At 44.1% G+C, this 24,944-nt stretch overlaps 1 protein-coding gene across 7 annotated transcripts in view; it reads left to right on the forward strand.

The window, feature by feature from the left end:
- Positions 1 to 24,944, forward strand: part of FGF13 (fibroblast growth factor 13) — a 541,625-nt gene that overhangs the window by 446,703 nt on the left and 69,978 nt on the right. For all 7 annotated transcript variants that reach the window (XM_073641254.1, XM_073641253.1, XM_073641259.1 and 4 more), the window contains one exon: positions 3,433 to 3,536. In XM_073641254.1, the coding sequence (XP_073497355.1) occupies positions 3,433 to 3,536 (104 nt within the window). The remainder of the gene's footprint in view (positions 1 to 3,432; positions 3,537 to 24,944) is intronic.

Here is a 24,944-nt window from a genome sequence, read left to right on the forward strand (position 1 = left end):
CAATCCACCTAATATTGGGGTTATGGCGAATTGATGAGAGCAGGTGCTCCGTCACTAGGATGTATAAGAGAGGGGACAGAGGACATCCCTGCCTTGTCCCATTGGTGATTGTGAAAGGTGATGAAAATGTTCTGATGCACCCCCTGGGCCTTGGGACACCCGGAGCCGGACCCTTTTTGGTGGATGCTGGTGGTTGTAGTCTTCGTGGCGGCGACCCGGTTCCGTGGCTCAGGGTGGTCAAACCAGTGGCGGAACTATTTATGTGGTTTTGATGTTTAAATGTCTGACTACGCCACCCGTGGATTGCGGTCAGAGTGAACCGCCGCTGCAGGGCAGACCGCTGGGGCTGGTGTTGTGGGTGCAGCAGAGCGTAGCATAACTCCCCACAGGAGGAGTATAGCCTCAGGGCAGTGTATGCGGAGGATGGGGGTGATGGTGCAGGGCAGCAGCAGTAACGACACGGAGTCAGTGATGCAGTCCAGGGCCTTTACTCACAGTTCTTATTATCCAGACCACGTCTGCAGGTAACGGCTGCCCACGTCGTACTGTGCTCACCAGGTGAGGGGCTCAGACAACTCCCAGATAACTTTGGAGCGCTTCACAGGACCCCCTTTGTGTGTCCTTTGTCTGGCCTTTCTTGCCAACTCTTCTGTCCGGCTGCCTCGGGCCTCCTCTTGGTAAACTTGGCGCCAGTTTCCCTGACCCTATGTGGTGCCTTCCTAGCGGGTGTAGCGAGGGGCTGCACCACATAAAATGTCACAGCCTCCGGTTTCTAGCTGAGGGTCGTTTCCTGCCTCCACTTGTTTCGGGGACCGGTCTCCCCCTTTGGCCTGACCCCTCCACGCAGGTGGATTCGGGCGTGCGGTGGCGACTCGCCCGTCCGCACCCCTGGGATCCCTTCATTCCTCGTTCCTGGAGCCTTCTCCGCTCCTCTTCCTTCCTTCTCCCTCTTCCAGGCCTGGGCCTCTGTTACTAGGCCCGCCTCCAGAGCAGAGCTCATGCAGAGCCCCTGCTCCCTGCCACTTCTGCTCAGACTTCTCTGCACTGAACTAAGATGGTGCCCACCTTTTATACTCCCTTCTCCATGCACCCAGGAACTGCTTCCTCCCTGCTTCCTCCCTGCACTACAGGGTTCCCCTTCCTCAGTGTTCCCTCCCCCCACTCCAGCCAGGGACAGGGACTGTCGTGCCCATCTCAGAGGCATATTGGTCGCCCTGCCCCACGGCAATGTGGTGTAATGCATGCAGGTGTCGGGTCCTGATCCACACTCCATCCTTACCTGAGAGTGAGATATCACACCTCTGGGTGAGGTGCAATACCTCTGTAGCAACCGAGCCCTCAGGGTGCTACAGTTCCATTTATCTTCAGCCTAAGTGACGTATTGTTATACAGGGCCGTGATTTTGGCTATAAAAGGGTCCCCTAGACCCCTACCCCAAGCTTTTTAAGAGAATCATATATGGCGTGCCAGGAGACTCTATGGAATGCTTTCTCAGCATCCAACGAGAGTATCTAATTACAAATTTTTAACTGCATCTAGCCCAGGAAATACTTTGTGCCTAGTAGCAGTGTCTGCTAGTCAGCGGATTATCCCGGCTGTTAAGCAAGCTACACCACCTGTAGTTTAGACACTTAATTTTTTCAAAGGAAATGCTTCGGGACCATGGGATACTCAGTGAAGAGCATCAGGAGGCACCCCAAGGCATAGGGGCTGGGACTGGCAGTAGGATGCCTTGCGGTGGACAGCCGAGCTCGATCCTTATAAAAGCTTTTTAACTGCAGCAGCTTTAGTGGACGCTACTGGAGCTGGAATTACGCGGCTGCTGGCATGAGACTTGCCCTCCAATAGATCCTTGTAAATGGATTTAAAGTGTATTCATTCAAATTAGAGAGACAATTTAAATTAAAAAGCTTAGAGCTGCCTCCACCACAGGGGGGCTCGCTCGACCCACCAGCGGACAGGCACCAGTATTGGGAGAGGGGGGCTGGCCATCAGGGTTCACCGCGGCTCTGGCACAAACCCGGCGACACGGAGGTGGCACGGACAGGAGCGGACTGGCCGTGTCGGCTTCTCACTTTTTGGATTTTAGAAGGGCATGACATGCCTATATCTGTGTCTCCTCCTCCTTTTACTCCTCCACCTCTTTTATTTTCGCATGACTATATGTACTTGTCACTTTTCCATGTGTTAGTTATGTCTTCTGAGCAGTTTGTCAGCTTTTGGACACCTTTGAAGGTGTTTTCTATGTGTTTCTATGTGTTTTTGTTTGCCTGCCATTGGTTTTAACGGTGTTCGAAGGTGTTCGACGAACAGTTCGACGAACAGTTCGGCGAACACACGGGTGTTCGACGAACCGAACCGAACTCGAACACTACGGGGGTGGCTCAACACTAATGATAACCAGTGGTAAGCAACAGTTGTATTTGTGTGGCTTGTATGGGTGTAATATTGAACTACTACTACAACAAGGAAATGTATAAAAAAATACTTTTTTACAACACATACACTTTGTGAGGTTCTAAGTTATGTAGATTATTCTTTAGGCTTAAAAATAAATAAATAAAGGTTTGCCCTTCTCACAATACAGGAATCGCACTTTCTGTGACACACAAGCCTCAGGATTTTGGTTCACTGGCAAAATCAGTACTGAGGGGTTTAATACTGCCCTCCTTGTTTGCAGTGTGTGAAAAATAAAAAAGGCTATTTTTCAGGTTCTGTTACTGTAGTATATCATAGATCAATGAATTCACAATCACACTAACTATACTACAGCACCTGAATGTTTGGATTTCTATGCACAGAATTTGACTACCACTACCATTTTCAGTACAATTCAGCACTGAAGTAGTACAAAACAATACAATTGTTCCATTTTGTTTCCCTAAATGGAATAAGCTGTGTGTGTTTACTGCCTATCCTTATGCTGGAAAAGCCTAAAATGGCGCTGCTTGGAAGGTCCCATTTTTTAAAATGGCTATAATAGTCCATGCTGATTGGCTGGGTTAGACTATGTGATGTGATAGCTGCAGGGCATAATGGGGAACTCCGTGCCACCATGCCTGATGTCATTAGACTACTTAACGAGTCTTCAGCATTTTTTTTTGCCGATTGAAATCGCAGTGTATTTAAATTCACTGGTACCTTGGAATTTCAGGATTGTCAATTCGAAATCGATCCTGCATGGATTGATCTGCTTATCTCCAGTGGAAGGGATTCATGGAGAGCTAACGTTCCACAGGATAGGGGGCGCAAAATTCTTGCCTTGCCTTCAGAACTGACAATATACACAACATCACTGCTGATCCACCCATACTTTCTTGATGTTTTTGACAGGCTCCATGAAGAGTCTTAATTTAATGCAAATAACTGATACTTGATTACTTTATGTATAATACTGTATTTTTTGATTTTGATTATTTGCCTCTATTTCAGCTATGTTTAACCTCATACCAGTTGGCTTACGAGTGGTGGCTATTCAAGGTGTTCAAACGAAGCTATACCTAGCCATGAACAGTGATGGATATTTGTACCCTTCAGTAAGTACATTTTAGTGAGATTAATACATTTGAGCTAATTTAAAGTTTTATATAATAAATGCATATTGGTATATTGGTCTGAATGTACTATATGTTAATAAATGTGAGATTTTCTTGGCACTACCAGAGCAATAGTGTCAAAAGCTGGGCATCTTACAGGAGTTTATGATTGAAAAAAAAAATAGCTGGGAATAAGACAAAAAGCAAACAAACAAACAATACTTAACTGAAAAATCCACACTACTTCAACTTTACCATTCCGATCTTTGTTTACTTTGCTGCAGTGATCATGTGCCATAGATACATGTGACCATTGCAGCCAATTACTAGCCTCAGTGATGATACAGGTGTATCTCACTAAATTAGAATATCATCAAAAAGTTAATTTATTTCAATTTTTCAATACAAAAAGTGAAACTCATATTATATAGAGTCATTACAAACAGAGTGATCTATTTCAAGTGTTTATTTCTGTTAATGTTGATGATTATGGCTTACAGCCAATGAAAACACAAAAGGCATTATCTCAGTAAATTAAAATAATTAACGAAAAACACCTGCAAAGGCTTACTAAGAGTTTAAAAAGGTACCTTAGTCTGTTTCAGTAGGCTCCACAATCATGGGGAAGACTGCTGACTTGACAGATGTCCAGAAGGCAGTCATTGACACACTCCACAAGGTCCCAGAGTTCCAATTTTCATTTGGAAATCAAGGTTCCAGAGTCTGGAAGAAGCATGGAGAGGCACACAATCCAAGCTGCTTGAGGTCTAGTGTGAAGTTTCCACAATCAGTGATGGTTTGGGGAGCCATGTCATCTGCTGGTGTAGGTCCACTGTGTTTTATCAAGACCAAAGTCAGCGCAGCCGTCTACCAGGAAATTTTAGAGCGCTTCATGCTTCCCTCTGACGACAATATTTTTGGAGATGGAAATTTCATTCTCCAGCAGGACTTGGCACCTGTCCACACTGCCAAAAGTACCAATACCTGGTTTAAAACAACAGTATCACTGTGCTTGATTGGCAGCAAACTCAACTGACCTTAACCCCATAGAGAATCTATGGGGTATTGTCAGGAGGAAGATGAGAGACACCAGACCCAACAATGCAGACGAGCTGAAGGCTGCTATCAAAGCAACCTGGGCTTCCATAACACCTCAGCAGTGCTACAAGCTAATCGCCTCCATGCCACACCACATTGATGCAGTAATTGATGCGAAAGGAGCCCCGACCAACTATTGAGGGCATTTACTGAACATACATTTCAGTAGGCCAACATTTCAGATTTTAAAAACATTTTTCAAGCTGTTGTTATAAAATATTCTAATTTACTGAGATAATGACTTTTGTGTCTTCATTGGCTGTAAGCCATAATCATCAACATTAACAGAAATAAACACTTGAAATAGATCACTCTGTTTGTAATGACTCTATATAATATATGAGTTTCACTTTATGTATTGAAGAACTGAAATAAATTAACTTTTTGATGATATTCTAATTTAGTGAGATGCACCTGTATGTGTATTTAAGGCCAGTGATTGGCTGCAGTGGTCAAGTGGTTATATGGTACATGATGACTGCAGCAATGTAAATAAGACCATTGGCTCAAGAGCAGGTGGATATTTAGTGGGTTAAAACAGTTTTTTATAGCATTCAACTGCTGATAGAATTTTTGTTAAGATCCTGGATAATCCCAGTAAACTATTTGTATAATGCCATATGGTAACTGCAATCACTAAACTATTGCCATGCAAAAGAAAAGCTCGAGAAAAGCTCACTGAAACTAAAATGTATTGGTTAATAAAAGGTAATTTTCACTGGAAGTGCTGCCTCACTCTCCATAGTTAGCTATTACCATGCAGAGTGGTTTACTCTATCTTAGAGGCAATGTGGGGAAATTATCATTCCCTCTACACCAGTTTTCTGGTTTGACAGTCACAAAATTTGTGCAAGGAGCTTGTGCAAAAAAAAAAAATTCTGCAACTTTTTGACATTTTTCTTAGCATTGGCTGGAATTTGGCCTTAGAGACAAAGTAAACCAATGTGCAACACATTTATCCAAAATGTATACTAAAAAACTGTCATGAACTGTAGCTGAATTCTACCCTAACTCATATATTTATTTTAATGCGAGAATAGCCCAGTCTTAAGATATTTGGCCCACTATAGTCCAATAGGCTTTTAATTCAAGCTTACGTATGAAATGGCAGTCTTTCCCTAAATGTTTTGTAGGATTTACTCACTCAGCTGCATTTGAGGTAGGCACAGAAAACCGAGTTTCTTTAAAATGTCCAAGGCAGGTTTATTAAAACTGCATAAACCTCACTATAGAAGTAAACAAAAAGACAGCCTTTTCCGTCACACACTGACAAAACAGAAAATAAACACTCCATTCAGTAGTGCAGATTTGCCCGCTCATGGTCTGTGTCCTTGAGCCAAAACACCCTGAAGGTCTCCACACCTGAATGAGACACTTGGTCTCAACTTTATTTACAAAACCACGCCCCCGGGGTGGGGATATGTGAGCAGCCATTCCCTCCCATCTCTTATGACTGCTCATAAAACCCGGCCCTGGTACACCCTATACATGCTGTAGCATGCTTTCCCAGGTTAACATCACCGAAGCTACCAACCTTGGTAATACATATCTCCCCTCAAGGACCTGTCCGGCGGCCATCTTACATATCCCCCCCTCTGATGAAGGGAGTGTATTAACTTGTCCATGACAACTTTCCCCACAATCTGTGCTGGGGAGGAAGTTTCATGTTGCAACCACTTTTGGACCAGGTGTAGGAGGTCGAACATTTGGGACCGGGGAGATTTGTCACTGCAATAGGCCCAGTGGTGCACCCGTTGTGCCCTGACAGTCAGAGTCACTCCCAAGCTTGCCAAGATCTCCATTTTCAATTTGGCGTACTCTTTTGTGTCCTGCAAGGCCAGGTCATAATAGGCTTTCTGCAGTTCCCCCATTAGATATGATGCCAGAATCTCCTGATTCACCACCCTCTCAAAAAACATCAGGAACGCCTCGACGTCATCACCCGGGGTCATCTTTTATAAGGCTCTTCTTACCATCTTCCTCACGTGTGAGTCATCACCTGTACTTGGGGGTGGGGCAGTTGCCCTGCCATGGATCATGTTGGCTAGGAGTTCCATCTGCTGCTTGTGCTGCTGCATCTGTTTCTGTCGCCACTGCTGCTGCTGTTGATGCTGCTGCATCTGCTGCTGCTGTTGCCATTGTTGCTGTTGATGTTGATGTTGCTGGAGATTAGCCTGCACCAGTTGCTTTATCAGCTCCTCTATGCTGCCGGATGTCCCTTGCTGACTAGCGGCCTTCACCCAGAACATGAAATACTCTGCGGCTGTCATACTGCTCCTCGGGATTCATGCCCGTGCTTCTAGCACCAATTGTAGGGTTTACTCACACAGCTGCATTTGCGGTGGGCACAGAAAATCCAGTTTCTTTAAAATGTCCAAGGCAGGTTTATTAAAACTGCATAAACCGCACTTTACAAATAAACAAAAAGACAGCCTTTTCCAGCATAGACTGACACAAAAGAAAATTAACACTCCATTCAGTAGTGCGGACTTGGCCGCTCACGGTCAGTGTACTTCAGCAAAAACACCCTGGAGGTTTCCACACCTCCAGCCACAGACAGTGAATGAGACACTTGGTGGGTACATGTGAGCAGCCATTCCCTCCCGTCTCTTATAACCGCTCGTAAAACCCGGCCCTGGTATGCCCTATTAACCCTCTCAGCACTATACATACTGGAGCATGCTTTCCTGGGATTACATCTCGAAGCTACCAACCTCGATGATACATATCTCCCCTCAAGAACCTGTCCGGCGGCCATCTTACGGTTTCTAGAAGCGAATACCTTTATAAGACAGTTTGTGATGGGGCACGTTGCAACCTGGCTAGGATCACACAACCATGTATGCTTGGCATCTGAGAAAAATTGTTCAATTTTGCTAACAAGACTCTGATCAGAGTTTGATCACAGTGTAATCCGTTTTTCTCGGATGTAGAGAAAAAAACCAAAAAAAAGTTTCTCCATCTTCTTCATTCTGTCAGGCCATGAAAATCGTACTTCACTCAGATGTTATCTGAGTGCGGTCTGATTTTTTTGATGGAACCATCGACTTAAATGGCTGAGTGCGATCCAATTATTGGAGGCAAATCATGCCTTCTGCGATTTTTTTCCTCGGACATGTGCACAGCCTCATTGAATAACATTGGTCCGAATGCGATCCAATGTTTTGACAGATCGCACTCGGACCGAATCTACGGTCATCTGCACGAGCCCTCACTGTAAGAAAAAAAACCCATGCTTTAAATTGGAGACTCATTTGCAGCCGCTATATTATGATGTATACGTCTTCTGTAAGTATGAATTAACATGGTGATTTCTTACCTCCATTAACTGTAGGCATTTATTAAACACTTTCAAAAATTCAATCCATACCGGCCACTGACCTACTAACATTAAGATCTATCACTGTGAGGTATAGGGGATACATAACAATATATCATGAATGACAGCCCAGCAAATGGCGATTGATTGGTAAGCAGCTTCTAGTTTATATAAATTGATGCCCGCTGTGAGGCAGCTGTGATAATCCATCGCTGCACAGCGAGCTGGATGAAGCTCATGGATAACCGCTCTGAGCTGTGGCACATGTGCGGCATTTTATAAAAGGTGCAGGCACACATTTCCTCTTCTTTAACATTAGCATATCTTATAGAAGTCAGAAGCACTGGTGGACACAGACAGAAAAGGGCCCTTGTGCAAGAACAATATATGGGCCCTTTGCAGAGCAAGAGCTCTGAAAAATGCAAAGTTGCACCTGTTTTATAGGTAGAAATGGGCCCCCTTACCTCTTGAGCCCCAGGTTGCACCAATGATATGTCCTCCCCTGGTCTGAACCCCAATAGTCTACATAAGAAAAACATCCAATCAATCAAAATCAAAACAATGACTACAAAAAAACAACAAAAATAACTTTTATTGTAAACTGATGAAATCAAGATAGCGATAGGTGCAGCACCAAAAATACCGTCTTATAATGTAAGCTGAAGAAATACAGAGAAGCAACCAACATTTCTACTATAATATCAAACATCGGGAGAATCACCCGAATGAAAGTTATTACTGCAATGAGGAGGGTCCATACAAAACACTGTCAGAAAACCAAGACTTGTAACCTTTCATCTATGGTTGTGATTTGTCTAAAAAAAAATTCAGATTCAAAGGTTTCTGATATACACTAGCGGTGCAGATTACCGGGTGCTCCATTATGGAATAGATACAGTGGGGGGAAATAAGTATTTGATCTCTTGCTGTTTTTGTAAGTTTGCCCACTGACAAAGACATGAAGAGTCTATAATTTTAAGGGTAGGTTCATTTTAACATTGAGAGATAGAATATCCAAAAAAAATCAAGAAAATCACATTGTATAAATTAGATACATTTTTTTGCATTTTGCAGTGAGAAATAAGTATTTGATCCACTACAAACCATTATGAGTTCTGGCTCCTACAGACCAGTTAGATGCTCCTAATCAACTTGTTACCTGCATTAAAGACAGCTGTCTTACATAGTCACCTGTATAAAAGACTCCTGTCCACAGACTCAATTAATCAGTCAGACTCTAACCTCTACAACATGGGCAAGACCAAAGAACTTTCCAAGAATGTCAAGGACAAGATCATAGACCTGCACAAAACTGGAATGGGCTACAAAACCATAAGTAAGACGCTGGGTGAGAAGGAGACAACTGTTGGTGCAATAGTAAGAAAATGGAAGAAATACAAAATGACTGTCAATCGACATCATTCTGGTGCACCATGCAAAATCTCACCTCGTGGGGTATCCTTGATCATGAGGAAGGTGAGAGATTAACCTAAAACTAAATGGGGGGAACTTGTTAATGATCTCCAGGCAGCTGGGACCACAGTCACCAAGAAAACCATTGGTAACACATTAAGCCTTAAAGGTTTAAAATCCTGCAATGCCCGCAAGGTCCCCCTGCTCAAGAAGGCACATGTGCTGGCCCGTCTGAAGTTTGCCAGTGAACACCCGGATGATTCTGTGAGTTATTGGGAGAAGGTGCTGTGGTCAGATGAGACAAAAATTTAGCTCTTTGGCATTAACTCAACTCACCATGTTTGGAGGAAGAAGAAAGATGAGTACAACCCTAATAACATTGTCCTAACCGTGAAGCATGGTGGGGGAAACATTATACATTGGGGGTGCTTTTCTGCAAAGGGGACATGACGACTGCTCCGTACTTAAGGGAAGATGGATGGGGTCATGTATCGTGAGATTTTGGCCACCAACCTCCTTCCCTCAGTAAGAGCATTGAAGATGGATCGTGGCTGGGTCTCCCAGCTAGACAATGACCCAAAACATACAGCCAAGGCAGCAAAGGAGTGGCTCAAAAAGAAGCACAGTAAGGTCATGGAGTGGCCTAGCCAGTCTCCAGACCTTAATCCCATATAAAACTTATGAAGGGAGTTGAAGCTCCGAGTTGCCAAGCGACAGCCTCAAAATCTTAATGATTTAGAGATGATCTGCAGAGAGGAGTGGACCAAAATTCCTCCTGACATGTGCGCAAACCTCATCATCAACTACAAAAACATCTGACTGCTGTGCTTGCCTACAAGGGTTTTGCCACCAAGTATTAAGTGTTGTTTGCCAGAGGGATCAAATACTTATTTCTCACTGCAAAATGCAAAAAAAATTATCTAATTTATACAATGTGACTTTCTTGATTTTTTTTATTTTGGATATTCTATCTTTCAAAGTTAAAATTAACCTACCCTTAAAATTATAGACTGTTCAAGTCTTTGTCAGTAGGTCAAACTTACAAAATTAGGCAAGGGATCAAATACTTATTCCTCCACTGTATATATGAAAAAAAAGTAAGAATGTGCTTCATAAGGCCACACTTCTTAAGGCCGCCTTCACACGTTCGTATAAAACATGTGAGTGAAAAACCATCACTGGTGTCATCAGTGTTTTCCATCAGTGTGTCATCATGGTGTCATCAGAATTTTTTGGGTATGGAGAAGATAGAAATAAATAACAAAGCTTCTCCTGTACTTTGCAATGGTAAAATGGACAGCACGTGGATGGTACACTAATGCCATCCATGTTGTACGTTTTTTTCGTAGACCCATAGACTTGTATTGGCCTTTGTCATCCGTTCTGCTGGAAAAAACAGACATGTCTCCATGTGGTTTGCATGGACACACAGTGTGTGTAATAACATGGACATGTGCACAGCAGCATAGGTTATAATGAGTACATGTGGTACCTGTGCAAAACACTAATAGCACGTGTACTGGAAACACTAACATGTGAAGGTGGCCTAACATGCAGTGTAATACATTATGTGCAGTGTTGGTGCTTTCCCAGTGACACCTGAAGGTGTCCTTCACCACACAAACTTCTGAGGCTTCCAGGACTCCTCTGCCCATTGGTGATATTATCGCATGGTGAGCATATGAAGAACATACTTTGTTGTCCAATACGGTATTCCCGTAGCAGTAGAGCTGAACACTACGTATCTGTATTCCTTCTTTAACATAGCTGTTTGACAGACGACAGGTTTGGGGGAATAAATAACAAGTAGAAAGGGGAGGGTTTTTTAAATTAATTTTACTCACTTTTATTGAGACATTAATTCCACAGCGCTTTACAGACTCCTGTCCCCATTGGGGCTCACAATCTACATTCAGTATCAGTATGACTTTGGAGTGTGGGAGGAAACTGGAGAACCCGGAGGAAACCCACGCAAACATGGGGAGAACATACAAACTCCTTGCAGATGTTGTCCTTGGTGGGATGAGTTTGTATGTTCTCCCCATGTTTGCATGGGTTTCCTCCTGGTTCTCCGGTTTCCTCCCACACTCCAAAGACATACTGAGGGAATGTAGATTGTGTAGATTGTGAGTCCCAATGGGGACAGTTATGACATCTAGAAAGCGCTGTGGAATATAATGGCACTATTTAAACAAAGCATAATAAAAACGAGCACTGTTACATCTGTATGTACCGAGATCATCTTGTTCCTGCAATATCAACAAGTCAAAGGATATTATAAACAATATGTAGTATGAATTTTTGGGAGTACAGATTAGCATGCGCATTTAGGATTTCCATTGTGCCTGGTTAGTTTCCCTCATTATGTACAGCAGAAGCTCTTTGGTTGCCATTGCCTTCTCCTTGTAGACAATTACAATCGTAGAATATGCCGCCTTTACGTATGAAGAATAATGATGTTAGTTTTTACTCCAGAATGATTTGTGAAAGTGAACAAAAATGATCCTGCAAAAATGAATCTTTATTGACGCTCATTAGAGGAAGGATGGCACAGTAATCTCTGTCCTGCAACCTAGCCGACATTTAGGAGGAAGCTAGCTTAATCAATACGTGTGCCAAGACTTTCCCCACATACTGTGACAGCTTATTACAGGCTTCTCAGCTCTCATTTCACTCCTCTAACCTGTGACTCATGCTTATGGCTTCAACTTTTGTTGTAATTTAATAGCTGTTTTTACTTTTCCGTTACTGTACAATATGTTGTTATTATGTCCTTTAAATTTGCTAAAATGAGATTATTTGTAGGATTGAAATGAATAATATTGGCGTAATTACAATATAATAATTGCTTTAAAATGTAGACAATTATTTTTATACTTGGTTATTATGTAACATTTTTATTTATTTATGTGTTTTGGTTTTTTTCATTTTTTTGTTTTTCAAATCTTTTGGTTTTCTGCCTTTATATGTCCCGGATTAATGGTTTGTGATTGGTGGTGTCTAGTGTTGAGCGAGCACTAAAATGCTCGGGTGCTCGAAGCTCGGGCTGAGCTCGCCGTGATACTCGGGTGCTCGACCTGAGCAACGAGCCCAATGTTAGTCTATGGGAGACCCGAGCATTTTTGCGGCGGCACCCCCGGCAGTCTTTTAAAAGCCTAACAAGTGCCCAAAACGATAGTGACAGTGCTCAAATGGCATGGTGACAGCATGGGGATCGCCCCAGGAAGCATTTCTGACCCCCAGGTCACTGCTGTCAACAATGTGGTCAGAGGTATTAAGCCACTTTTAAGGACTCACAATGAAACGTTCAAAAACGAAACTGAAACTGCTTTCCTGTGAAATATGTTAAGGAAATTCCTTTCCAGGGTAAAGACTTGTGTATAAGGTAAAATAAATAACCAAAAACAAAAATACTCCTCCACACCTTGGGCTATGTTCACAAGTAGCATTTTTTATGCATTTTTGCACTTTTGCATTGCTTTCAACCGTGACAAATGCATTCACCGGGAAATGTCATTTTAACATTTTGCAACCTTATCTGGCCATGTGCTGTGTGACACATGCATACAGTGCTGAAAAGACATGAGAACAGCATGGGGAAGACCCCTGGAAACATCTCTGACACCCAGGTCACTGCCTAAAAGTGTGTCCTTCAGAAGTCATCCTTGCCGCATCAGAAGATGCAGACTTGCAACTATCCCCGTGCAATTTCTTGTCCCAGGGCACTGTTCAATTGTACCTCCCCCGTTCCTTGCAATGCAAGTGCAAATATGCAGCCAACCACCCACCCACCCCCAGGCTGCAATACCATACTGCTTGCTTGCACTTGAAATTGGGCCTTTTAGGCATGTGGAGGCGGAATCTGGCCACCACGTCATGGCTGCGTTGGCGGCCTGGTATCCATACTCAGTCCCCAGCCGCCCGGTGGCCGGCTGTCCACACTCGGTCTCCAGCCGTCAGGGGGCGGCCGGGTGTCCATACTCGGTCCCCAGCCGCCCCGTGGCCAGGTGTCCACACATGGTCCCCAGCCGCCTGGGGGCAGCTGGGTGTCCATAAACGGTCCCCAGCCGCCCCAATTTCTCCTGTCAACTTCCCCCCCACACACTTTTCTTAGCCCGGCCTGCTTTAGGGCAGCATTCGACGAGCCCACCAGAGAACCAGACTCCTCCGGTGGGCCCTGGCTTCTCCATCAGGGGAGTTGAGAGTGCCAAGGTGAGGAGCATGATGATGATGATAGAAGTTAGCATCTGCTTTGTTTTCTTTTAATGCAAGCGTAAGTGTGCAGCCTGCCACCCACCCACCCCCAGGCTGCAATGCCATACTTCTAGCTGGCACTGCAAATGGGGCCTTTTTGTTTGGAGGAGGCCGAAGCTGGCCACTACCTCATGGCTGCTTCGGCAGCGAGGTATCCATACTCAGTCCCCAGCCGCCTCTATTTGTCCCGGTGTCGCATATACATAAGATTAAGCGCGCGTACCAAAACATTACCTGTGCCCTCCCCAGTGCATTTAGTGGGAAGGACAGCCTATTCCGCTGTAGTGTGTGCATGCCAAACCCCTGTTTATGGTACATGCGAAGATGCCTGCCACCCTGCACCTGTCGTTGCAGACTTGCAACTATCCCCGCTCAAGTCCTTGTCCCAGGGCAGTGTTCAATTGTACCTCTCTCATTCCTTGCAATGCAAGTGCAAGTATGCAGCCTGCCACCCACCCACCCACCCCCAGGCTGCAATACCATACTGCTTGCTTGCTTGCACTTGAAATTGGGCCTTTAAGGCATGTGGAGGCGGAATCTGGCCACCACGTAATGGCTGCGTTGGCGGCCTGGTATCCATACTCAGTCCCCAGCCACCCGGCGGCCGGGTGTCCATAAACGGTCCCCAGCCGCCCCGATTTCTCCTGTCAACTTCCCCCCACACACTTTTCTTAGCCCGGCCTGCTTTAGGGCAGCATTGGACGAGCCCACCAGAGAACCAGTCTCCTCCCGTGGGCCCTGGCTTCTCCATCAGGGGAGTTGAGAGTGCCAAGGTGAGGAGCATGATGATGATGATAGAAGTTAGCATCTGCTTTGTTTTCTTAGAATGCAAGCGCATGTATGTAGTAGCAGCTAGGCCTGAGGTGGTCAGCGTTTTGGTGCATATCCTACCTCCTCCGAGGATTGCTGGATGTTTTCCTGCTACTATCCCAGTTCTATGACTCCCGTTAAAACAAAGCTTCAGGTGATAAATGATGGATGAGGTAGTGGCAAAGGAGAAATAGCAGGAGGAACAGGGACCATTCTCATCAATATCAGGCCAGTCAACCACATATGTCTTGTAAAATATGTTTCTGTAACTAAAGGAGCGGTTCGGCTACACAGTTATAGGGCATACAGTGAGTGCAATGCCTACCAAAAATTTTGAGGCACTCCAATGCCCCTTGGAAATGACTTGGAGGTCAGAGGGCCTTAACTAAACCGTTTTTTCCATTTATAGCAACTGGGTCTCCTGTACACTGTTGGCCTAAGCTGTGAATGGAAGGCTTTCCAAAAATTATGAGGAACTGCAATGCCCCTTGAAACAGACGTGGATTACAGCGTACTAAAAACCTTCTACCCATTATTGGGGAGTGGGTCTCCCTTAGTTTTCGCCTTTGCATTGAAAAGCAAAAGCTGACTAAAATTAGGAGGAAATGCAATGCCCGTTGGAAGAGTCGTGGAGGTTAGTGATAATTAAAACAACATTTCAATGCCCCTTGGAAGAGCTGTGGAGTTCAGAGTGGCTTAAGAAGACACTTTTAATGCCCCTTTGAAGAGATGTGGAGGTCACAGTAGCTTAACAAGACATTTTTAATGGCCCTCGGAAAAATGGTGGAGGTCGCAGTAGCTTAACAAGACGGTTTTAATGCCCCTTACAAGAGCCATACAGTACAGCATCTTAAAAACATTATTCCCATTATTGGGGAGTGTGTCTCCCATAGTCTTTGCTTATGCCTTCCAAGCAAAAGCTGCCAAAAATTAGGACGGAGGAACTTGCAATGCCCCTTACAAGAGCCATGCAGTACAGCATCTTAAAAACATTATTCCCATTATTGGGGAGTGGGTCTCCCATTGTATTTGCTTATGACTTCCAAGCAAAAGCTGCCAAAAATTAGGAGGAAATGCAATGCCCGTTCGAAGAGTCGTGGAGGTTAGAGTTAATTAAAAACAACACTTCAATGCCCCTTGGAAGAGCTGTGGAGTTCAGAGTGGTTTAACAAGATGCTTTTAATGCCCCTCAGAAGAGACGTGGAGGTCGCAGTAGCTTAACAAGACGGTTTTAATGCCCCTCGGAAAAGTGGTGGAGGTCCCAGTAGCTTAACAAGACGCTTTTAGTGCCCCTCTGAAAAGTGGTGGAGGTCACAGTAGCTTAACAAGACGCTTTTATTGCCCCTCAGAAGAGACTTGGAGGTCCCAGTAGCTTAACAAGACGGTGTTAATGCCCCTCGGAAATGTGGTGGAGGTCCCAGTAGCTTAAGAAGACGCTTTTAATGCCCCTCGAAAAAGTGGTGGAGTTCACAGTAGCTTAACAAGACGGTTTTAATGCCGCTCGGAAAAGTGGTGGAGGTCGCAGTAGCTTAAAAAGACGGTTTTAATGCCCCTTACAAGAGCCATACCGTACAGCATCTTAAAAACATTATTCCCATTAATGGGAAGTGTGTCTCCCATAGTCTTTGCTTATGCCTTCCAAGCAAAAGCTGCCAAAAATTAGGACGGAGGAACTTGCAATGCCCCTTACAAGAGCCATGCAGTACAGCATATTACAAACATTATTCCCATTATTGGAGAGTGTGTCTCCCAAAGTCTTTGCTTATGCCTTCCAAGCAAAAGCTGCCAAAAATTAGGACGGAGGAACTTGCAATGTCCCTTACAAGAGCCATGCAGTACAGCATATTACAAACGTTATTCCCATTATTGGGGAGTGGGTCTCCCATAGTATTTGCTTATGCATTCCAAGCAAAAGCTGCCAAAAATTAGGACGGAGGAACTTGCAATGCCCCGTACAAGAGCCATGCAGTACAGCATATTACAAACATTATTCCCATTATTGGGGAGTGTGTCTCCCAAAGTCTTTGCTTATGCCTTCCAAGCAAAAGCTGCCAAAAATTAGGACGGAGATACTTGCAATGCCCCTAACTATAAAAATAAAAAAAGTGTCAGAAAGTGAAAAAAAAAAATTGAACAAATATAAAAAAAAATAAAAAAAATAATCCACCAAAAATATAAATATTATTATGAAAAAAAAAACAATAAAAGTACACATATTTGGTATCGCCGCGTCCGAAACGACCTGACCTATAAAACTGTCCCCTTTAGTGAAAACAGTAAAAAAAATAAATAAAAAACCATACTGCCAAACAAAAAATGGAATAACACGTGATCAAAAAGACGAATGTAAATAAAAATGGTACCGCTGAAAACGTTATCTTGTCCCGCAAAAAACAAGCCGCCATACAGCTCCATCAGGTGAAAAATAAAAAAGTTATAACTCTCAGAATAAAGCAATGCAAAAAATTATTTTTTCTATAAAATAGCTTTTATTGTGTAAAAGCGCCAAAACATAGAAAAACTATAAAAATGTGGTATCGCTGTAAATGTACTGACCCGAAGAATAAAGCTACCTTATAAATTTTACCACACGCGGAACAGCATAAAAAAATTTAAAAAAAAGCAATTCCCGAATTGTTGTTTTTTGTTTATTCTGACTCCCAAAAATCGGAATAGAAAGCGATCAAAAATGTCACGTGCCTGAAAATGGCACCAATTAAAACGTCAACTTATCCCGCTAAAAAACAAGCCGTCACGTGACTGTCGGCCAAAATATGGAAAAATTATAGCTCTCAAAATATGGCGATGCAAAAACTAAATTTTACAAAAAAAATGCGTCTTTTAGTGTGTGACAGCTGTCAATCATAAAAACCTAATATGATTCTGGTATCTCTGTAATCGCACCGACCCGAAGAATAAAGTCGTCTAATCACTTACACCACACGAGGGACTGCGTAAAATATAAACTCTCGGGTTAGGTTAGGTTTAAGGTTGTGCTAGGATTAGGGTTGGAGTTAGGGTTAGGCTAGTGTTAGGGTTGGGGTTGGGCTAGGGTTAGAGTTAGGGTTGGGCTAGGGTTAGGGTTGGGCTAGGGTTAAGTTTGGGGTTGGGGTTAGGGTTAGGCTAGGGTTAGGGTTGGGGTTAAGGTTGGGCTAGGTTTAGGGTTAGAGTTGGGCTGGGGTTAGGGTTGGGGTTAGGGTTGGGCTAGGGTTAGGGTTGGGCTGGGGTTAGGGTTTGGGTTAGGGTTTGGGTTAGGGTTAGGCTAGGGTTGGGGTTAGGGTTGGGCTAGGGTTATGGTTGGGCTAAGGTTGGGCTAGGGTCAGGATTGGGCTAGGGTTGGGATTTTTTTCAAAAGTAAAAAAACAAAGATGATATGGCGACTAGTGTTGAGCGCAAGTGCTCGCTACTTGAGTTTGCATCGGATGCTCGGGTATGCACTGAGTATCGCGGGTGCTCGAGTGACATGATTGAGCCTCCGCCCCATATGCTTCGCGGCCATAAAAACCTCGCGGGGATTGCCTGCCATGCACGAGCGATCCCCACTTTTTTTTTTGGGTGTCTAATAACCGTGAAACATGCGGGCGGGGACACGAGCATGTCAATCGAGCACGCGCGGTACATGGTGCATACCTGAGTACCCGATGCAAACTCAAGTAGCGAGCACTTGCGCTCATGACTAATGACAACTTATCCAATATGATGACCTAACGTTATAAAATTTTGTGTCGTACCTCTGGGTTCAAAATGTTCACTATAACCCTTGATAAAATCCTTCAGGGGTGTAGTTTCCAAAATGGGGTCACTTGTGGGGGGTTTCCACTATTTAGGCACATCAGGGGCTCTCCAAACGCGACATGGTGTCCGCTCTCGATTCCAGACAATTTTGCATTCAAAAAGTCACACAGTGCTCCTTCCCTTCTGAACTCTGCCATGAGCCCAAACACTGTATTTTACCCACATATGGGGTATTGACGTACTCAGGAGAAATTGCACAAAAGTTTTTGGGGTCCATTTTCTCCTCTTACCCTTGTGAAAATAAAAAAATCGGGGCTAAAACAATTTTTTGTGGAAAAAGCTTGATTTTTTTATTTCCACGGCTCCATGTTATAAACTTCTGTGAAGCACTTGGGGGTTCAGGGTGCTCACCACACATCTAGATAAGTTCCCTGAGTGTCTAGTTTCCAAAATGGTGTCACTTGTGGGGGGTTTCCACTGTTTAGGCACATCAGGGGCCCATCCGCTTATTATTCAAGCAAATTTTACATTCAAAAAGTCAAATGGTGCTCCTTCCCTTCCGAACCCTGCCATGCGCCCAAGCAGTGGTTTTTCCCCACATATGGGGTATCTGCTTACTCTGCAGAAATTGCACAACAAACTGCATGGTGTAATTTCTCCTGTTACCTTTATGAAAATGCAAAATTGGGGGCTGAAAATAATTTTTGTGGGAAAAAGTGAAAATTTTATTTTTATGGCTCAATATTATAAACTTCTGTGAAGCACCTGGGGGTTCAAGGTGCTCAACACACATCTAGATAAGTTCCCAGAGGGGTCTAGTTTCCAACATGTTGTCACTTGTGGGGGTTTTCCACTTTTTAGGCACACCAGAGGCTCTCAAAGCGCAACATGGCGTCCGCTAATTATTCAAGCAAATTTTTCATTCAAAAAGTCAAATGGCGCTCCTTCCCTTCTGAGCCCTGCCGTGCGCCCAAACCGTGTTTTTTCCCCACATATGGGGTATCTGTGTGCTCAGGGGAAATTGACAACAAATTTGGGGTCCATTTTTTCCTGTTACCCCTGCGAAAATAAAAAAAATTGGGTCTAAAGTAACATTTTTGTGAAAAAAGTTAAATGTTAATTTTTTTCTTCCACATTCCAAAAATTCCTGTGAAGCACCTGAAGGGTTAATAAAGTTCTTGAATGTGGTTTTGAGCACCTTGAGGGGTGAAGTTTTTAGAATGGTGTCACTTTTGGGTATTTTCTGTCATAAAGACCCCTCAAAGTGACTTCAAATGTGATGTGGTCCCTAAAAAATGGTTTTGTAAATTTTGTTGGAAAAATGAGAAATCGCTGGTCAACTTTTAACCCTTATGGCTCCCCAATAAAAAAAAAATTTGGTTACAAAATTGTTCTGATGTAGAGTAGACATGTGGGAAATGTTATTTATTAACTTTTTTTGGGTGATATATCTCTCTGATTTAAGGGCATAAATATTCAAATTTTGAAAATTGCAAAATTTTCTAAATTTTCGCCAAATTTCAGTTTTCTTCACAAATAAACACAAGTGATATAGAAGAAATTTTACCAGTATCATGAAGTACAATATATCTCGAAAAAACAATCTCAGAATCAGGGGGATCCGTTGAAGCATTCCAGAGTAATTACCTCATAAAGTGACAGTGGTCAGAATTGTAAAAATTGACCTGGTCATTAACGTGCAAACCACCTTGGGTTGTAAAGGGATTAAACAAAGCATCATTATGGGGCAGCCCCTTCCCCCTCCCTGAAATGAAATATTATCAGTGTCACTTGTTTCAGGGGCTGGGCTAGTCCCTGCACGCTGTGCACAATGACAGTGTGCGCTATAGCTCAAATCAGCAGTAATGAGTCAGGAACAGAGAGCATTGTCAGAATATCCGGCGTGCAGACATTAGCAATGTCACTTGCGATGGTGGCTCTGGTCTCTGCACACTGGGTATTTTGACAACACGCTCCCCTGCTGGCTTGATATTTCAGATTTTAGCCGGCAAAAGAGCGTGCACTGTCATTGTGCATATCGCATTGTGCACAGTTTGCAGGGACTAGCCCAGCCCCTGAAACAAGTGTCACTGATGAAGGGCAGGGAGGGGTCAGTGACCACAAACTGATGATGCTTTGTTTGAGTATCCCAGCATGCAGTTGAATTCTCAAATGAAGGGTGATCAGAAAAGAAGTGCAAAAAAAATGAAAGAGCAGTTATATAGTGAAGTTAGGGAGGGATAGGGAATTTTAATTTAAAAAATATTAGAAAATAGTTTAGATTATGGTACTAAATAAATAATGATTTAGAATGAAAATGACTTTGGCCTTCAGACCACCCCTTTAAATCAAAAAGTCTCAATAGCACTTGAAATTATTACAATATCAGTGTCCCAGGGTACGGTATGTGACTGGAGACCATGGCACAAGTCACAAAAAGGCTATTTTTCACCCAAGGAAAATATTCATATAGTTTCCATAGGCTTTTAGTTAAATACTTTGGACAAGGCAGAGTATATTGTTGTCACCACCTGTAGCACATACCACCAACAAGAGCACATGCCCAACCAGACCTAGCAGGCATAGCAGGGGTTATAAATGGAGCATTAGGATTTTTTTTTAATTCTAAGCTGTATTTTTTTAAATTTAGACCAAATTGCTCTAAAGTCGCTAAATGCAACACATAAAGAAATGAAGGAAAAACCCTCAAATAGCGCAGTGTATCTATATATATAATTGTCTTATCCCGTCTGTCTGTCTGTCTGTCCCCGAAATTCCGCGTCGCTCATTGGTCCGGCAGCGGCCAATCAGCGCCGTGGGATTTCTGAAAAAAAATGGCGGCCGTTAGCGGCTCATCTGCGGGACGGAGCTCAGCGGCGATGCAGCCGGGAGATGACCGGCGCGAGGCGCTCATCTCCTGGCCGGTACCAGCAGAAGGACCTCGACCGCCGGACCCATCTGCGGGACGGAGATGCAGCCGGGTGATGAGCGGCGCGAGGCGCTCATCTCCCGGCCGGTAGTAGCGGAAGGACCCCGACCGCCGGCGCCGCTGACCTCCATGCGGAAGGGAGGACCGGGGAGTGGCGCTGCGGGTCGGGATCCTTCTGCTGCGAGCAGTCGCTCATGTCCCGGCTTCTCGCAGCGGAAGTATCCGCACAGGCAGCAGCGCTCCCCGGTCCTCACCAATACGATTCCGCTCCCCGGTCCTCACCAATACGATTCGCTGATTGATCGCGCTCTCCGCCCGCGACCAATCAGTGATCTTGCCGCTAAAGTTAAACACTGCTCTGCTGATTGGTCGCGGCCGCTGCCCGCGACCAATTACCGATTTGGGCTCCACATTTAAATAGCGGCCGCGACCAATCACCGATCTTGCCGCCACATTTAAACACTGCTGTGCTGATTGGTCGCGGACGCCAGCTGCGACCAATCAGCGAGCTTGGTGCCAAATTTAAACAACGCTCTGCTGATTGGTCGCGGACTCAAGCCGCGACCAATCAGCGAGCTTGGCGCCAAATTTAAACAGCGCTCTGCTGATTGGTCGCGGACACCATTCGCGACCAATCAGCGAGATTGGCGCCAAATTTAAACAACGCTCTGCTGATTGGTCGCGGATGACAGCCTACCGCGACCAATCAGCGAGATTAGCGCAAAATCTAAACAACGCTCTATTGATTGGTCGCGGACGCCAGCCGACCGCGACCAATCAGTGAGATTGGCGCCTAATTTAAACAGCGCTATGATCTCCCGACGGCAAGTGTGAATGGAGGACCGAGGAGCGGCGCCGCCAGTCGGGATGCTTCTGTTGCGAGCAGCCGCTCATCTCCCTGCTGCTTGCAGCGGAAGTACCCGCACAGGCAGCGCCACTCCCCGGTCTTCACTAATACGACGTTGATTGGTTGCGGCCGCCGGCCCCGACCAATCATCGATATGGGCGGCAAATTTAAACCCCGCTTTGCTGATTGGTCGCGGTGGCCGGCCCTGACCAATCAGCGATTTTGGTGGCAAATTGAAACACCGCTCTGGTGATTGGTCGCTACCGCCAGCCGTGACCAATCAGCGATTTTGGCGCCAAATTTAAACAACGCTCTGCTGATTGGTGGCGGACGCCAGCCGCGACCAATCAGCGAGATTGGCGCCAAATTTAAACAACGCTCTGCTGATTGGTCGCGTCTGCCGTCCGCGACCAATCAGCGAGATTGGCGCCAAATTTAAACAATGCTCTGCTAATTGGTCACGATCGCCGGCCGCGAACAATCATCAGTATTGGCGCAAAATTTAAACCCCGCTCTGCTGATTGGTCGCGACCGCCGGGCGTGACCAATCGGCGATATTGGCGCCAAATTTAAACACCGCTTCGCTGATTGGTTGCGGTGGCCGGCCGCGACCATTCAGCGATATTGGCGCCATATTTAAACACCGCTCTCCTCATTGGTCGCGGTTACCGGTCACGAATAACCAGCATTATTGGCGACAAATTTAAACACCGCTCTGCTGATTGGTCGCGACCACCGGCCGCAAACAATCAGCATTATTGGCACCAAATTTAAACCCCGCTCTGCTGATTAGTCGCGACTGCCGGCCGTGACCAATCTGCGATATAGGTGCCAAATTTTAACACCGCTTTGCTGATTGGTCGCGGTTGCCGGCCTCGACCAATCAGCGATTTTTGGCGCCAAATGTATACACCGCTCTGCTGCTTGCACCCAGTCGGCCGCATACGTATTCTAGAATACCCGATGCGTTAGAATCGTGCCACCATCTAGTAAAATATAAAGACCAGAGCATACCCATCAGCTCCGCACAAAGCTGTTTCATCTCGTATGCCCATTCAATGATTCTCCCAAATCACATTCGCCTGCATTGGAAGGTAATTACTTGTAAGACACAGAATTCCCCGTCTGCCGTTCGGTGACGCAATAGAATTAACAGTTCTTCTTTTCCCCAGGTGAAATGCACAGAGAGCAGCTTTTTCTGTGAAAACAAAACTTGTGTTCTGCAACTTTTTATGAAAATAAAGTTATTTTTCCCATTTTATTCTTACGTTATCATTTTTTCTAAATTGTTATATGAAATTCAAAATTTAGCATTAATTCCCCATACGTATTTTCCTTAAAAACCAACAAGAACTCTACCAGAACCTTTATTAATGGTGTATTATTCATGGTTCTTTAATGAAGAAGTCCATCTTCCAAGAAGCTCTCACATTTAATATGGATGACGACCTCTCTCTGTCTCTCAGCATAACCCAATTATGCACAGACGGGCATGGAGAATGTGACGTCCGTTTGCTATGGCTTGATGAACCTCAATACCGTGCTGATGTGACACTGAAGGATTACTAGTCACTTCATATCAAGTAGTAGTTATATGAGAGCAGAAGATAGGAGCTCATTTTCCAGTTTAGCCTTTCTACATTTTGTCTTGTACTAATATTGTTTTAAACCATTTTATTGAAGAATGTGGTATATTTTTTCTACGTACGTAAAGAACCATTAAGCCTACAATAAAATTGTCGCACATAAAAAGAAAATTAGATTGGAGTAGAGAAATTACTGTTTTGTTCCTATAGAGTTTTTTTTTCAAAATTTTATGAATATTCCTAATTCTCCAAGCCAAAGCTTCCAGCTAATATCATACTATGGATTTTTTTTCTAATTAAAGGGGTATTCCCATCATAGAATGTTATCATTAATCAGCAGTGTATTCTTTAACGTTCTAAGTTCAGGGGTCCTACGTCCAGGTTCATACCGATCCTGAAAAAGAAAGCAGAGACGTTTCTTTATTAGTTCTTCTCAGCTCAAGAATATAGGGCTGTGTTGTAGTTTGATGTGTAATTTAACTAGCGGGAGACTCTTCAGCCCTAGTTTTATGCTACCACTTTCTAGTTTGTGCTAGTCCTTTAATACTAATTTATTGAAAGCATGTTTTAATAGTTTTTGAGTTTACGTATAGAGATGAGCAGAGAAGGCAAAAATTCATATTCTTCTGTTAGTGCAGATTTTCCATAGAAATTCGATTCTCTAGACCCCAGAGCACAATAAGCATAAGATGTAAAAAAAAAGTAAAAAAAAAACCCTTAACTCACCTCTCCTGCCCCTCCACGCCTCACCGTCACATGTCCGCTCTTCTTCGCATCTTCTCAACATCGCAGCGAGCTCTGAAATCCTGAGTTCTACGCAAGTGCCGAAAAGTTCATGACATTATGACGTCACAACGTGTGCTGTGACCTTGCGATAGTGAGAAGATTAAACAAAGATCAAATGGGTGACGATGAGGAGCGGAGGGGACGGAGACTTGAGAGTAAGGATCTTTTTTGTTTTACCCTTTTAAAGGCCCTTTATTATTTAGAAAAATGGCAGTCTATGGCTGAATACGGATTGAAGTGAATTACAAAAAATCCACATTTTGGAGAAAATGGATATTTGTAAGATTCAAGTAGAATTTTGTTCAATTCAAATATATTCACTTATTTACTTACTTGATGGTGAAATTAAGGAAATGGAGGACAAGCAGGTAAAATGCAATGGTTGCAATCGCAGTTTATAAGGGGCCGTAACGGCATCAGAGCTATAGAGATTGTGGGAGCAATGGAGGGGGATATGTACAAGTCTTTTGCTCACTTGTATCCATAGAGGCACAAATCTTAATGGTTACACATTACATGGGCACTTTAAAGCTTGAGGTTTTTAATATAAAGTACAATTCTTAACAATCTTCAGGGGTGGGAACCTTTTTTATGCCAATGGCCTTTTGGATATTCATACCAGCCTTCGGGA

This window comes from Phyllobates terribilis, unplaced genomic scaffold (genome assembly GCF_046119375.1).
Source record: "Phyllobates terribilis strain yellow unplaced genomic scaffold, ASM4611937v1 Scaffold_7__3_contigs__length_470593459, whole genome shotgun sequence".
Taxonomy (NCBI): domain Eukaryota; kingdom Metazoa; phylum Chordata; class Amphibia; order Anura; family Dendrobatidae; genus Phyllobates; species Phyllobates terribilis.